Source organism: Rattus norvegicus, chromosome 10 (assembly GCF_036323735.1).
Source record: "Rattus norvegicus strain BN/NHsdMcwi chromosome 10, GRCr8, whole genome shotgun sequence".
In the NCBI taxonomy this organism is placed as follows: domain Eukaryota; kingdom Metazoa; phylum Chordata; class Mammalia; order Rodentia; family Muridae; genus Rattus; species Rattus norvegicus.
In genome coordinates, this window is record NC_086028.1 from 36,833,723 (window position 1) to 36,850,745 (window position 17,023).

General features: G+C 45.7%; 1 protein-coding gene across 8 annotated transcripts in view; it reads left to right on the plus strand.

The window, feature by feature from the left end:
- Nucleotides 1–16,475, plus strand: part of Cdkl3 (cyclin-dependent kinase-like 3) — a 94,785-nt gene extending 78,310 nt beyond the window's left edge. For 6 of the 8 annotated variants that reach the window (XR_010055233.1, XR_010055235.1, XR_010055234.1 and 3 more), the window contains 2 exons: nucleotides 11,673–11,780; nucleotides 16,350–16,475. Coding sequence is in view for 3 of the 8 variants with exons in the window: in XM_017602529.3 (XP_017458018.1) it covers nucleotides 11,673–11,778 (106 nt within the window). In the remaining 5 variants the exon portion in view is untranslated. Of the gene's footprint in view, nucleotides 1–11,672; nucleotides 14,679–16,349 lie in introns of those variants that run through there. The other 2 variants (XM_063269762.1, XM_063269757.1) reach the window with 1 other exon arrangement.
- The last annotated feature ends 548 nt before the right edge of the window (nucleotides 16,476–17,023 follow it).

A 17,023-nucleotide genomic window follows, 5' to 3' on the forward strand; every position in this document is an offset into this window, starting at 1 on the left:
GACCACTGACTGCTCTTGCAGAGGACTGGGGTTCTAATCCCAGCACCCACATGGTAGCTCACAACCGTCTGTAACTCCCACCAGAGGATCTGATGTCCAGTAGCAGCCTCTGCAGCACTGCAGGAAAATGGCACCCAGTCAGTGCAGACCAAACATCCCTACACAGTAAAACCATCTCTCCAAAACCTTTTTTTAAGTTTATGATTATTATTCATTGCAGAACAAAAAAATGAGAAAGTTGCTACTTTAAACTTAGAGCTAACACACTTATCTCTAGAGTATGGTGAATTACTAAAATCTCTTTAACAAAAGCGGGGCGTGAGGACCTTCACAGTGCTCAGTGGCAGAAGCAGGCAGATCTCGAGCTCCATGCCAGCCTGGTCTACAGAGCAAGTTCCGTCAAGGGCTACATAGGAGACCCTTTCTTTAAAAAACAAACAAAACAAAACAAAACAAAACAAAAGCCACAGGAAATAAGAGAAAGAAAATGAATAAATGATCAATAGCAGGAAAAGATTTTATTAGAAAGCTGAGACATAGAAATGAGGGTGACTGATCATTGGTACACACTGGTGGTGAGGGTGACACAGGGAAATGGAATCCCTGTAGGATTGTGGGAGTGGAGTGGAGGCCTATCTCTGTAGTGAGAATTTTGTTTTCTTTAAAAAACACAGATAAGAATATCTTTTCATTTTAATCCTAGGAGGAATGGGGCTGCTTCAGACAGTCCACAGCAGCTGACTATGATTTGCTTCGGGCTCTAAGAGAGATGCCATTTTGCCTGGTGCAGATAGCTTCTGCAATTGTGTGACTTTGGAATTCTGGGGACTTTTGAGAGCGGATAACCGCTAGGGCTCTGAGAGGCGGGGTTGGTTGTTGGGGGGGGGTTGGGGGGGGCAGTGGGGGTGTTGGTGGTGGTTTGTTAGTTGCTGTTGGTTGCTGTTATGGTTTGTTAGGGAGTCATGTGCAAAGAAGAAACAACTAGAAGAAATTAGATATCCTGATGGGGAAGATTAAACCTGCCCCAAGGAACTCTATTTCAGTATCCTCAGTCAGCAAGAAGTAGTGTGGGATAGCAGTACCTCCTTTCTGACCCCTGACCTTATTGAGAGATCACTTCCTTCCCTCTCTATCCCTTTTTCTCTCTTATCTAATGTTATGAGGTTGAAAGGGTGGACAGGGACAGAAAAAAGCCCCAGAAAGTAGCCAAAGTCCGACTACACCTTCCTCTATAAACAGACTGGCCTTGCGTGCTGAAGCCTGGCGTCTGTGTTAAAGGAAGCCTTGCACTTGGGCTTCAGACGAGACTGCTTTCCATGACTGTTTGTTAAGGCAGCACCTGTGAGTGTTGCAACAGTTCCTCAGTAACTGCTAATGAATGGTTGTTTCCACATAGAGAAAATGAACTGCCGATACGGCCGTTCACATGGTAGTCATGAGAAGGGGAAGCTCCGAAAGTGAGGTAGCAAAGTGTCTCCTCAGAAATGTTTTGCATTTGCAAATGGACTTATATAAATGAAATCAGTGTGATATATAAAACAATCTAGGGCTGGGTGGTGTTGATCTTTAATCCTAGCTCTTGGAAGACAGAGATAGGTGGGTCACTGAGTTCAGGATTAGCCAGGTCTACAGAGAGAAACCGTGTGTATGTGTGTGGGGGGGTGAATCTAGGGAGCTGAAGAGATGGCTTAACAGGTAACATTCTTTCAGAGGACCAGGTTCAATTCCTGGTGCTTACATGGTCTCTCTCTCTCTCTCTCTCTCTCTCTCTCTCTCTCTCTCTCTCTCTCTTATATACACACACACATACACACTTATTTTTAAAAAAGAAAGAGGTAAAGAAAAAGTATCCCTATGAAGCTCCAGGAGATCCAACACCCTCTGACCTCTGAGGGCATGAGACACACATTGCACAGACACAGGTTCAAGCATAACACTCATATACATAAAATTTTTTAAAAAAATCACCCTAGCAGCAACACCGCATTTGCCACCAACCCTGACAACCTTAGTTCAATCCCGGGGCCCATATGGGAGGAGAAAACTGACTCTGAGTTGCCCTCTGAGCTCCACATGTATGCTGTGGTACATCCATGTGTGCATGCACACATAAAAAGTTCAATAAAGTTTGTTGTTGCTTTGTTTTTTTTTTTTTTTTTTGAGACAGGGTTTCTTTGTGTAGTGCTGGTCATCCTGGAACTCACTCTATAGATCAGGCTGGCTGGCCTTGAACTCACAGAGATCCCTCTGCCTCGGCCTCCTGAGTACCAGCATTAAAGGCATGCTCTGCCACTACAAGGCTCCCTTGTTTCGTACATTCTTTTTACCCCTGCATCCACAATGTTGCCTTAGCCTAGGAACGGATCAGCTAGATGTCCCACTGATGGCTGAGCACTCGACATTTACTTGTTCTTAGTGCTTTTGACCAGTTATGAGGCTCTGCAGACACCGCTGATACTGCAAAAAGAAAAAAAACTTCTCTGACCAAAGTTTAACAGGAGCATTATTCTGTGGGCATAAGCATAGTTATTTAGAAGGCAATTGACAGGCACATCATGTCCACAGCTATAGTGACCACTATGGCCTGAGACCTCCCCAGATAGCAGTGTTTGGCTTTACAACACTAGGTATGAATCCCTTCCTGTGGAGTGGGCCTCAGGTCCACCCAGAAAGCACTTGGTTGCCTGCCACTACTGCTCCAGTGAACTCCCCTTGCCTGGCTGCCTCATGACTTTACACACAGGGTCCATAACTTTGTAAGACCATTGATGGCAGTTCTCCCCAGCAGCATGTATAGCACTCGGGTACTGTGAGCCAGCGAGGAAGAAGGTCTTAAGTTCCGTGACCAAAGCATATGGTGTCCTCATCAGTAGACCCTTACCCTCTAGTTCTGGTGGTCAGTCAACAGCTAGAGCACACTTCTGTATTGTTTTAGGGAATCTAGGAGGCTATCCCGATGAATAATTCATAGGGAGGTACCATGTAGCTTTAATAATTTTCAACACGTGGTCAAATTTTGTCCCCTATTCTCCCAGGCATTTCCTTCTCTCTTGTATCATTTTGAGGCACATCCTGGTATTATGTAATTCTTCCCTAAATATTTCAAAATCTATCTCCAAAAGTTAAGTGCATCTTTAAAAATATGCAGTTGTTTATCACAGCTACAAATTGTTTAAAACACCAAAACTCTAGTTAACATTAAGGAAGTTTCTCCTGTGTCATGTTTAACATTCTGTTTGAATCAAGCGCCTTTTCACCTTCCATTGGTAATGGGCTGTTCTGTTAAGGCACCAAATGAAATTCTGTTGACGACGCCCAGGGCTGAAGATGTCAGTATGAGCACAAGCTAACTTGTTCACCCAATGGCAGCAGGGTGTGATTCTAGGCTTTACAAGGCTTGTGGAAGCCAACAGCCATTTCCTCAGATGCCTGGTTTGTACGTCCCTGATATAATGCACATCAGGTATTGTGGTTTGTCTTCCTTTCTTTGGCTCTTATACACATGTCCCTTTCATATCTTTCTTGTTCCCATCTCATTAAACGTCTGTGCAGGTTCTCAGTATTTATTGTATCAAACAAGACAAATAGTACTTGTTTACTGATAATCCATGGTAAGCAAATACTGATTTGCACAAACTTACCGTCCTGTTCCTCCATGAAACTAGGAGCAGTGTAGAGTGAGGTGAAAGACTGATGCCCTTGAGCAAACATAAGATAGCATCCTGAAAGTGAGTTGTAGCCCGGGAGCGCTTCACAGGACTGTTTTTAACAGGACGGGCAGCTTCACCTCTCACCCCTTGAGATTTGATACTAAGTGCAAGGAAACTCCCCGCTCCTCTTCTGTTCGAGCTCTCACCTACCATCCAGGCTGTTAGGGTGGGGGTTCTCTGCAGGCCCTTGATCAAACCTTGCTAATTTGATCCTACTGTAACCACTTATTGTGGCTCTTTGGTTTTTCCCTCTTATTTGATAAAAGCAGAAACAAATAGAAGGGGAGGAGAAGGTGACAAGGCCAGTACAGGTACAGTACCCACAGAAACATCATGCTGTTCATAGAGATCCACTCCTTGGAAGGAAGCCCTGAGAGCAAGAACCTGGAGTAGTGGCAGAACTCTTGTTCACATCCTAGTCCTTATGTATTCCATTGCTAAGTATGAAAAACTGAAAGCAATTTAAAAGCATGGAGTACATTGTTTGAGGCTATGGTGGCTCAGTTTGCAGAGTGCTTGACTAGCATGTAAGGAGCTCCGGGTTTGATCCTCAGTACTCCATAAATCAGGCATAGTGCCGATCTCCTGGAATCCTGGCTCTGGCGGGAGAATCAAGGTCATCCTTTGCTCCTTAGTTCTAGGCCACACTAGACTACAGGAGCCGAGGGAGAGGAGGGAAGGAGGAGCAGAGGAAAAGAAAGGAGAGAGGGATAGAGGTGAGGAAGGAGGCAAAAGAGGGAAGGGCAGGAGAGAGGGCCACTGCTGGATACTGTGGTTAGAATGAGATGGAGAGCGCCCTGTCCTAATAAGAGCTTATTGTTTGCCTTTAATGTTTTTCAAATGCACTGTGCTTGGAAACAAAACTGGCCATAATTAGCCAAAGCCCCTCTCCCATGGTTCCCAGCATAGCTAGAAATCTAGAGGAGGGAGGCAACCAGGCAGACCCTCCCAGCAGCCCAGGCAGACCCTCCCACAGGGCCACAGTGGCCAGCAGACCCTCCCACCAGCCCAGGCAGACCCCCCCCACCAGCCCAGGCAGATCCCCCCACCAGCCCAGGCAGACCCTCCCACCAGCCCAGGCAGACCCCCCCACCAGCCCAGGCAGACCCTCCCACCAGTCCAGGCAGACCCCCCCACCAGCCCAGGCAGACCCCTCCCACCAGTCCAGGCAGACCCCCCCACCAGCCCAGGCAGACCCCCCCCACCAGCCCAGGCAGACCCCCCCACCAGCCCAGGCAGATCCCCCCACCAGCCCAGGCAGACCCCCCCCACCAGCCCAGGCAGACCCCCCCACCAGCCCAGGCAGACCCCCCCACCAGCCCAGGCAGATCCCCCCACCAGCCCAGGCAGATCCCCCCACCAGCCCAGGCAGACCCTCCCACCAGCCCAGGCAGACCCCCCCACCAGCCCAGGCAGACCCCTCCCACCAGCCCAGGCAGATTCCCCCACCAGCCCAGGCAGACCCTCCCACCAGCCCAGGCAGACCCTCCCACAGGGCCACAGTGGCCAGCAGACAAGCCTCTTTACTGCCAGCCCAGGGCCGTCACTTTATGAGAAGTCATTTTAATGACATGTACCCAGTTCACACGGTCAAAATATGCTGCCCAGGTGCATTGTTTCCTCTTGTGGTAGGCGTTGTGGGCATCATCACCTGGTATTTGGGTGAGGCGGGAGCTCGCAGTCTTAATGACACTGAGTAGTGAGCAGTGACAGGACATCATCTGACATAAGGTAATACTCCTATGGCAGTTAGGAATACCGAGTGCTGTAGCTGAAGCCCAAGGCAGCCCTTTACCTCATAACTTTGTCTACAGACAAATGTTGGGATGCAAAGTGCAGCATGGCTGTGTGGACGACACCACCTGTTCTCAATGTCATGTGTACACTGCACACATCACAGCTGTATCAGCAGGAAAGGGACGCTGTAAGTAGTTTTAGCCTTTGCCTGCCGTGTTGGAAGTTCAACACTTTGCGAGTTTATTCTGGTGAAAGCTTCTGGAATGAGGAAGTCATAGTCGATGGCCTCCTTTGAACCTGACATCACTGATGTTGCTTTTCCCTTGACAGCCCTTGCAGCCTTCTGCAGTCAATTATAACTCACGGTTGTTGCTCCTGGGGATAACTTCTGCCTAATAGAAGGAGAAATGGTTCCCTTTGACTCTAGCTCAGAATGAAACTGTGTCATAAAGACAATCTCAGGACAACTAAACATCACTCACAGAAATGACTGAGCATTGCCTCACTCAGCAAACTGGTGAATCATGTCCTAGTTACTAGTGTCTGTTTGCTAATCAGATCTCCTTAGTTAAAGATCAAAGTTTTTAGCCTCATAGCATGTAACGAAGAGCAGGAATTCAGGAAAGTTGTGTCTATAACTAATTATAGCTTGGGGTAGGAAGTAGACTGAGAAAGAGGTGTACAGGAGCCATGAGATTCTGGGGTGCTGGACAGGCTCCATAGTGGAGCAGCTGACCTGAGGCTTGACCAGCAGGTGGACTTAACAGACTGAAGTACAGGTCGTGAGTCTTGTACTTGGATCCTCCTGGCAACTCAAGAAGACGGGTGCCATCTTGGTCCCTGGTTAGAGCTGGGGAAGCTTGTGTCAGATTGATTCTCAGAGATACACAGTCGGTGAATGACATAGGCAGGATTCAATCCAGTCTGACATGAAGGGTAACTTTTAAATACTGGGCTATCCTGTTCTTTGTTCTAGGAGTGAATTCAGTGGTTCACTTCATCGGGAAAACACGGCTCTGTTGTGAAAGCATTGCCTGTCAGGAGGCTAGAGTATGCAGTGGGCAGAGAGCAGTGGGCTCCTCTGTAAGTCAGGAGTGAGTGAATCACAGAGAACTTTGGATGCTGTGCTAAGGAAGTGAGATAGTCTTAGAGGGCAATGGAGGTATTAGATGCCTATTAAGGAAGTGATAGAACCAGGTATGTCCAGGAAGACAGCTATGGCATGAAGGGCGGGAATAGGAAGCATGAAAATCAGTTGGCTGCTCTACCACACAACCTTTCAACTAGAATCTGGGCTGGGATTGTGGCCCCTACCTGCAATCCCAGCCCTCAGGAGGCTATGGCAGAAGGATGTCATGAGTTCAAGGCCAGACTGGTTTACATAACCAGTTCCAGAGAAGCCTGGATTGCAGTGAGACCCTGTCTCAAAACAGAGTATTTTCTAGGGAAATTTTTGCACCTGGATCTTCAGGAACTCCGTGAACAGAACTGTGTTTATGTGATGTTATTAAGGCCCACTCAGCAGTCCTTGCAAGGAAAATAGAGAATGTGCACACATGTGTCACTTGTAACTAAAACAGTGTGACAGTCTTTCTTGTAATCCTCATGAATAGCACTGTTATTACGTGATAAATGAGTGCATGTCCTGGTTTCGAGGAGACAGAGATCAACAAAATGGAAAGCTCTCACAGACCGCTGCTTCTTGCCCGTGTTCTGGATGCACATGTGACTCCCTGGCCCTTTGTTCTGGTTCACATTCCTGAGCTGTGTGTGTCACTCTGAGGTAATGTGTGTCAACATGGCATGATATCACAAAGGAGATTGCTCATGAAGAGAGACACTCTAATATTTTCATGGTGAGCATGGCCTCATGACTTCCCACCCCAGTGTGGTACATACATTAGAGTTCCTGAAATCTCAAATGCCACCCTGGGGTCTTAGCAACAAATTTGACATGCCCTCATTTAAATAAACGCCTAAGGGATTGTGGCACAGTTGGACATCCCTTACCCTAAAGTGCAAAATTGGGGCATTTGTCATTTTTAGATTGGGGATGATCAGTCTGAAAAGCATATATAAATTTTTCGAATTAAAAATTCAAATTCTGAAGTCTGAGGTAGCCAGATTTCATCCATATGGGATGAAGGCTGTGTGACCCGCATTTTATAGCTCTCCCTTTGACAGGGTTTTACTTGCTGCCTAAAACCACCTGGATATTATGGAGCTGTTAATTTTAACTACAGAAGTGATTGGGTTGGAATTTTATCTTTTAGAGACGGGTATTAAATATTTACTAGTGAGATTCTAATGCATGGAATTTACCTCAGAACAGCACAAGGAAGTGTCATGGAGGACACCTATAAGTAATAATGACTCTGGGTTGATGGCTGTAGGAACAGATAATGGGGCCATAACTTGCCTGGGGAAGTGGGGCCATTATACTATTCACCGTATTGCATAAATTTGTGAGTAATTATGACCTTTATAGATGTTTCAAATTATACGTGTTATATTTGCTTAATTAGTATGCATATATACATACTATACATGTTTGAAATAGACATGTTTTCAATGATCACTCTTTAGGTAGAGGGCAGGGTTAGTTGTACTTGGATCTCACATCAGTGCTGTGCGATAAGAGAGAACTACTGGTGATTTTTCCAGAGACTCGTCTTCCCAGATGACATTTTCTCACCTGTCAGCCACCTCAGTCAAGCGTGGGCTCACCTAACTGATTGAGCAGCGACTAGCTGTATGTGCGTTTCTCTGCACCGTTTATCTGTGTCCTCGGAGCTTTCCTGTCTGCCTTCTTTCATTCTTTGTAGGGCTTTCCACTAATCAACCTGACATCCTGTGACACTAGATATTATGGTGTCTTGGGGATTATAAAGTGATATATTAAAGAGGAGATAAGACATCAAAGAGTAGATGCTAATGTTTTCAAAATGGTGATTACCTGGGACTGGGATCAGTGTCCAAACCCTCTGAGCTCACTCACACACTGACAGCACACTGAAACTAGGAGATCACAGTATGCTTTTTCTTCCTGCAAAAATAGAAATAATCTAAAGACAGTGTCTTAACTAGTGTTTCTCTCACTGTGATAAATACAACCAAAAGCAAACTGGAGAAAGGGTTTTTCTCAGCTTACAGCCTGTAGCATAATCATTCAGGAGAGTCAGGACAGAGACTGAAGCAGAAATGTAGAACCAGAAACTGGTGCAGAGGCCATGAAAGAGTGCTGCTTACTGGCTTGCCTTTTATGCCTTACTTAGCCTGCCTTCCTGTGCACTGCAGGACCCCCAGTCATTAAGATTTCAGAAGCCTGGTGTGTGGAGCTAGGAGTCTCAGGCTGTTGCCAAGGCAACAGCACAAAACTTTCTTATCCAAGGGCTTGACCCAAGGGGAGGGGAATGGCGGGTGCTGGTTGGCCACTCATCTGTGAGTGCTGAGGAGCTCATGGAGCTGCAGGGAGGTGAAGTGCTCTCTGGATTTACAGAGACTCTAAGTGGGACTTCTCAGTGTAAGCGCAGGCCCCTGTAGTCCAGGAGGGCTGGTCTGGAGCCAGAGTCATCAGCTGTTGTGACCTGCTGAAATACGGGTGCCGGGAACCAGACTCAGGCCCTGTGCAAGGACGGCACAAGAGCTGCGCTGCAGCCATAGGAGGGATAAAGCACACTTAGAATGCTAGCACTGAGTATGGTGAGAAGGGGTCCTGAGTTCCAGGCCAGTTTGGGCTACCTAGTAAACTCTTATCTCAAAAAGCCAAAATAGACAAATAAAAATAGACCTAATAGCAGCTTTTGCCTGGTGGTGGTGGCACCTGCCTTTCATCCTAGCACTTGGGAGGCGGAGGCAGGTGGGTCTCTGTGAGTTCCAGGCAAGCCTGGTCTTCAGAGCTAATTCCTGAACAGCCAGTTATTACACAGAGAAACTCTGTCTTAGAAAGTCAAACGAGTTAGAAAGCTCTCTGTATTCCATCTCCTCCGTACACGGTCACTTTAAGAGGGCTTAAATGTGTCTGTACAGTCAATCGAATGTTTGCTGGATTCCAACCCTGACCAGTTTTGAAAGCTCACCTAGATGGCTGTAGCCTCTGTGGGGGTGTTTTGGAACTTGCCTGCCCTTGTCAGGTGTAGGGTTGTATGAGGCTATTCTGCTCTATAAAATGCTTCTTAATTGGGCTGCAGCAATGGCTTCAAGGTGAAGAGCATGTATAGCTCTTACAGAGAACCTGAGTTTGATTTCCGGCATTCATGTTGGGCAGTGTGATCACCAGCCTGTAACTCCAGCTTCAGAGGATCTGGTACCTTGCCTTCCTCTGGACTCTGAGGGACCTGCATTCACACTTGGACACCCCCCCCATAGTCCTATAATTAAAAAAATTTTAATGCTCGGAATTTGTATATTTTTAAATCTAAGTGTTGTGTGTACAGGCATTTTGTGTGTGCACCACATGCAAAGGCCAGAAGATGGTGTTGGGCTTCCTGGAACTAAAATCACAGACAGTAGTGAGCTGCCATGTGGGTGCTGACCCAGGTCCTGTGGCAGAGCTGCCAGTTCTCTTAAGCAGTAAGCCGTCTCCCAGACCCGGGAAATACTTGTATTAGTTTCCTGACACCCAGAAGTAGAATTAAGTATTTGCTATTGTATTTATCTCAAATACAAAAGCTATGCTAACAATGAATGAGAAATAGAAAATTTTAATAAAGGAAGGGAAAGAAAATCCTCAATTCTGTTTGGTTTGGTTTTCTAGAAATTCTATGTCCATATTTTGTGTCAAGATAAGCCTGAGTGCAGATGGGTCAGGTCAGGGGTCCCTGGATGTTTGAACCTGGTATCTTAGCCTCTGAGATAGTGCTGTAGCATTCTAGACCAGTACAACAATACAAGGGTGAGCCCTACAAGCTAAAAGTGCATACCATTTAAAAAGAATATTCAAGGGCTGTATAACATAAAATAAAGAATTTATTTTAAATAAAATATATTTAAAAAGAATATAAGAGATGGCTCAGAGGCTAAAAGTACTTGTTGTTCTTGTAGAGGACCTTAATTCAGTTCTTAGCACCCACGTAGGATGGCTTACTTTACAGTGGTTCTCAACCTGTGGGTCATTACCCCTCTAGAGGTCATATATCAGATATCTTGCATATCAGATATTACATTACGATTCATAACAGTAACAAAATTACACTTAGGAAGTAGCAACAAAATAATTTTTAAAAGATTTATTCATTTTATTATATATAAGTACACTAGCTGTCCTCACACACACCAAAAGAGGGCATCGGATCTCCTTACAGATGGTTGTGAGCCACCATATGGTTGCTGGGAATTGAACTCAGGACCTCTGGAAGAGCAGTCAGGTGCTCTTAACTGCTGAGCCATATCTCCAGCCCAACAAAATAATTTTATGGTTGGGGTCAGCACAACACGAGGAACTGTATTAAAGGGTCTTAGCATTAGTAACCTTAGTTCTCATGGATGTGATACTCTTTTCTGGTCTTTGGACATCTGCATGCATGCACAGGCACACACATACATATCGTTTAGAACAGTATCTCAGTAATCCAGCTTCAAGTTTTATGGTTAACTAGTGGGACTAGCTCAAGGTACAAAGGCCTAATGTGGTCCCAAACAGCCTGTGTTCGATGGTTGCCTGAGTCAGGAAAATATGTGCATCTAATGGCTGCAGTCTGATAGGAAACTGCTGTTCTGTGGGCTTTAACACGAAGTGAGGAAAGCCCTTGTCTTAGTTAGTGTTTTATTGCCCATGCCCACAACAACTCTTATAAATGACAACATGTAGTTAGGGCTGGTTTCAAGTTTCAGAGGTTCAGTCCACTATCATCATGGCAGAAAGCACAGCAACGCACAGGCAGACATGGTGCTGGAGGAGCTGAGAGGTCTACATTTTGGTCCATAGGCAGCAAGGAGAAATTTGCCACACTGAGTGTAGCTTGAGCGTAGAAGACCTCAAAACCCACCTCCACAGTGACATACTTCCTTCAAGAAGACCACACCTCTTAGTTGTGCCACCACTCTCTATGGCCAACCATTCAAGCACATGAATCTATGGGGGCCATCCCTATTCAAACCACCACTGCCCTCATTCCTTCTGGGGATGTGGGCACAGTTCGTCAGCTCAGTCGGCGCGTCAGTTGTCCATGGTGCAGCATGCACAACTGGGAGATGCTCCTAACCTCCTGTACTCTCCTCCGGCAGGTTTTCAACATCTTTCCTGGCTGGTGCAAGAGAGGCAACCTCAACTGGCCATCCTGACCTCCCTCTGGGTCAACCCCCACACTCTGCAGAGAGCTTGCTTCTCTAAAGGTAGAGTTGGACCCACCCCGCTTGAGACGGCTCATGACTACCACCCACTAGAGCACAGGGAGACTGACACTGGGAGCCCTGAGATTTGGTCAGAACGAACAATACAGCTTCCAGCTTGCTATCTGGAAATCTTTGATCCCCAGAGCACACTGAGTAAAACAAAACAAAGTCTGACTCTTTCCAAGCCACCCAGCTGTTAGAAAACTAAGCCATAGAGAGTGGCCATGTCGGGGCACGGGCTGCAGCCCTTGTTTAGGGGTTGGCAAGCCTAAGTGCTGATCGATCTTAGATGTGACATCATTGCAGTTGTGACTCCTCCCAAGGAGGCCCCAGATAGACGTGGAACAAGGAGAAGCCATCCCTGCAGTGCCGTGTTTGTATTCCTGCCCATAGACTCCAGTGTAATGATAGACTTACGGTAGTTATTTTATACAGTGGGTTGGAGTCGTCTGTTACATAGCCATCAAAGTAAAAGACCTCTTGACTTCAGTACTACCAGAAAGGGCACACGGAGGAAGAGAAACCAGCCAAGCATGGTGCCTCCTTACGCCACTGACCCCAGTACCCAGGCTGAGGCAAGTGGCTTCCTCATGAGTTTGAGGCCACCTTGGGCCACAGAGTCAGACAGTCTCAAAAAGGGAAAAAAACGACAACAAATAAAGTACAGATGAGTTAAGGCAAGGGTTGCAGATGCTGTTACAAAATAAAACTAAAAAAATAGAAACTGAAAGTTACTAAAACTGTGAACAAAAACTAGAAATTCGGGGCTGGGGATTTAGCTCAGTGGTAGAGCGCTTACCTAGGAAGCGCAAGGCCCTGGGTTCGGTCCCCAGCTCCAAAAAAAAAAAAAAAAAAAAAAAAAAAAAAAAAACTAGAAATTCATGCAACCCCCTGCTCACTGCTCGGCGTTGTCAGTGAGGTACAGCCTCACTGAATGAGCGTGGCGTTACTACATTTGTGCAGTTAGTCAGACGCCTCTCCCTCCATCCTGAGTTCTTCTGCCTGGCGGCAAGAGTCTACAACCTGTGCCCTCCTGCGGGCCTGGTTTTTGTTTTTGTTTTATTTGTTTGAGACAAATCTGGTCTGGAACTTATGTATAGCAGAGGATGGTCTTGAACTCCAAATCCTCTTGCCTCTGCCTCCAAAGTGCTGCAATTACAGGCCAATACCACTACATCTGCTTAGATGACATTGTTTTGCTCCAAGTCAGACCCAACTATTGGAAGAAGTCGGTGAAGTACAAGGAACACCAGGTCAGTTTGACCTCTGACCCTAGATGACATTATTGCGTTAGTGTTTTTTCAGCCTCAATGCAGTAATTGTTGAAACCTGTATTTTCTAAATGTATATATAAAGTATACAAAGATAAAAGAACTATAATTTGTTTTAAAATTGAGATGTGGGAGGGTTGGGTATGAATGGAATGAGATTGACATATGTCGACAATTGCTGAAACCAGACAGTGGCTAATAGTGTGGGTCTCATTATTATCTGTACTCTCTGTGAACTTGAAACTTCCCATAAGAGAAATGTTAACCAGAGAGTTGGAAGGACTCACTCTTTGCTGCCCAACTCTTCCAGACCTGGGTTTGTGCTAACTGGAGCCTACTTACATAGATCTGAACATGCATGCCCTTGAGACCTATGGTCTTGAGACCCCCCTACTCTACTCTGGAGGCTTTCTCATACAGAAGCAGACTAGCAGAGGAAAACTTATTCTTGGGTAGTGCTCAAGATTCTCCTCAAGGGAGGGGGAGGTGGTATGAGAGAGGGAAAAGGGGATAACATTTAAAATGTAAATACAAAATATCCAAGAAAAATAAAATTGAAAAAAAAGGTTCTCCTCAAATTAGCATAATCTTTGGTGGCTAGAAACCCCTTGAGGACAGAAATGTCTTTGGCCTGTTGAGTGCTAGGGACACAGGGGCCATCAGCAAATGTTTGCATTTGATTAAGAAATCTGAACTGAGCAAGGTGGCTCCTGCCTATAAATCCTAGGACTGGGGTGGTAGAGGCAGGAGGGGCAGGGAAGTGGGTGTGACTAGCTGTCAGTTCAGGGTTAATCCCACAGTTTGCTTTGAATGTTAAATAGTGTTGTTTTTGGTCTTGAAATACATCTGTCAGCAGAAAGATAGACAAATGGGCTGCGTGTTGCTATGCTGAAGACACGTTTTGGAAGATTCTCCCTTTGCATGTGGATCCTTTCTCCTCTAAAGAAAGCTATTAACTCATGCTGCAGCCGGCTGCTCTTGCTTGGTTTTGGCTATGTCACCGAGCCCAAAATAGAAAGTTCTTCTACTGCAGAGCAAAGCAGGAGGTTTAAATTTGTCAATTCAAGAACAAAGGGTAGCATTATGCTGGCTTTTCTAGGAGAGTGAGTAGAGAGAGAGAATGCCTGTTTCATTAGGAGTGATCTGACACTGGCAGGGGCTGGGACCAGGAGACAATCTTGTACTGTGGTAAGCTGGGCCCAGCTCCCACCCTCCCAGCCTCCTCCTGACAGCAGCACTTCTCTCAGGACAAGGGAAAGCAGCTGAGCCATTGGGAAATGGGTTCCAGAAAGCACTGACTTTATCAGACTGGGAGAATAAAATAATTTGGGGTTGGGGATTTAACTCAGTGGTAGAGCGCTTGCCTAGCAAGCGCAAGGCCCTGGGTTCGGTCCCCAGCTCCGAAAAAAAGAAAAAAAAAAAAGAATATAGGGGCTAGAGAGATGGCTCAGTGGTTAAAGGCACTGACTGCTCTTCCAGAGCTCTTCCAGGGTTTAAATCCCAGCACCCACATGGCAGCTCACAACTGTCTATACTCCAAGATATGACAGTCTCACATAGACATACATGCCATGCAGGCAAACACCAATGCACATAAAATAAAGTAAATAAATAAAAATTTTAAAAAGAAGGTAGAAACAGTGTAGAGCTGTTCCATTCCCAAGTATCTGCCTTGAAGAGATAGTGCCAGAGACACAAACTTATGAGCAAGGACATTTGTCACTGTATAAAGAAATGAAAATAGGAAACAACTTAAGGGCCATTATATAAATAGCAACATGTTAGAAAACTCGGTAGGAGCTGAAAGTATGATTGTCACATTGTACCAGAGAACATGAGGAGGTTCATGATCCATGAAATGAATAAATGACCTAGTAAATAAAGCAAGTTCTACAACAGGAACTCAACTTTCAATTTCCCCTGAGTATGTAGACAAACATGTATGCACACACACATACACACTGGGAAGGTGGGCACAGTGGCACAGACCTGTCATTCCAGCATTGAGAGACTGAGGTGGGACCATTACAAGTTTGAGGTAAGCCTGGTCTATATAGAGAAACCCCACCTTAAAACAAAGAAACCCAAACTGACAAATAAAAACTAGAAAAAGAAAAACACAATGTGTGTGTGTGTGTGTGTGTGTGTGTGTGTGTGTGTGTGTGTGTGTGCACGTGTGCACACATGGGATCCCTCAGCGTCCAAATCTCCTGGAGCTGGAGTTACAGTCAATTGTGTGCTGTCTGATCCAGGTGCTAGGAAGAATAGTATATGCTTTTAACCACTGAGCCATCTCTCTAACCTAGGCCATTTGTCAGTTTATTCATTTGGAATAATTATTAATCAGTTTGTTCATTTGGAACAAGGATGCACTATTTAACTTTGGCTGGCCTGGGACTCACAATATAGGCAGGCTGTCCTCAAAAATCTGCCTCCCAAGTGCTGGGATTAAAGGAATTCACCACTATACCCAGCCAGGCTATTTATTGAAAAAAATAAACTAACTCTGTGAGGAAGGTGCTATGGAGGAAATGTTGAAACTTATGAATTAAATAACCTTCAGAACACAGAGATCATTTTTAAAAAGTGCCTTGAACATGGCTTACAGGGGCTTTTGAAGTATAGGTTTGCTAGGATTCAGTCTCCCAGACCCAAAAATGGCCACATCAGAGTTAGTGGTCTCTGTGAGAACAGAGCTGAGAGCTAAGCAGCCTTATGGGGAACCTGAAGCCCACACAGAAATCCCTGGGGTGTCTGAGAGTACACATAAGGCAGCTAACCAGCAAACATAGGAAGGACAGACTTGAGGGGTCAGGACATCTGTGTGTCTAGAGGGTTCTGATGAGCCTGTGAGGAAAAGGGTTAGGGTTAGAGGGCTACGATGTTTTATTTACGGTTTGGCAAACTCTGACTTCCACCAACTGTTGAAGGACTGGCTTCCAAAGTCTTCAAATGAGAGGAGGTGGGTGGTACAACCATGGGACAGAGCCAAGGGTGTAGCTGCGGTCTCTTCTCATCTCTCATGCTTTAAATATAAGCTCTGATGTGATCGAGGCACCAGAGATAAAATGCCTTTCTCAAACTAAGCAGGCAGGATCTGGTGTCCACTTTGGACAAGATTGTGGAAAACGGACTTGGTGGGGGTGGGGGGTGGGGGGAAGACGGGGGGTTGAAAAATTTGACACCTTAACATTGTAAACAAATGCAGACATGGTTTCCTGTGTTCTCTCCAACCACTGAGAACAGACTAGGTATGATTTAAGAGAGAATGCAGTTTTAACAATTCTTTTCTTCTCAGCTAAAGAAGTCCGGGTTATTCTTCAATGTGGAGCTCAAGCATCAGCTTCTATAGAAAGGCTTTCCCAATGTCACCAAGCAACATCTTCACTCTTGAGAGCATGAGTAATAAATCTGTTTCACCTGGTGTACTGTCTGCCTCCTTGCTAGAACCTAAGCTCAGTGGACTGTGTGGTCATTGCATGTCTTACCACTGTGATAGAATACCGGATAGAAACAGTCCAAGGGAGAAAATATCATTTGGGCTCATGGCTTCAGAGTCACATCTCTTATGGTAGGGAAGGCATGTGGCAGGGCAGGAGTAGCTGAAACCAGGCCGGGGCTGTTACTGTCTAAGGCCTGCCCCTTGTGAGCTATACTACCCTGGCCCACCTACTACAGGTCCTCAAGTCTTCCAGGATTGCTTCAAGATCTAAGATTAGCCGAGCTTAGTGGTATGTGCCTGTAATCCCAGCACTTTGGGAAACAACAGTAAAAATCTCAAGAGCCTGTGCGCACATCTCAGACTTAAATCATTATATTCTGTCTTGCCCTCATACAGGGTTATGGGCATCTCTTAATACAAAGGGCATTTGGTTCAGCCTGAATATTCCACATGGTGTAACAGTCCCACCCAGCACTGTTCAGAAATGCAGTTTCTTCTTTTTAGACTCAGGGCAGCCTCTCACCTCTGAG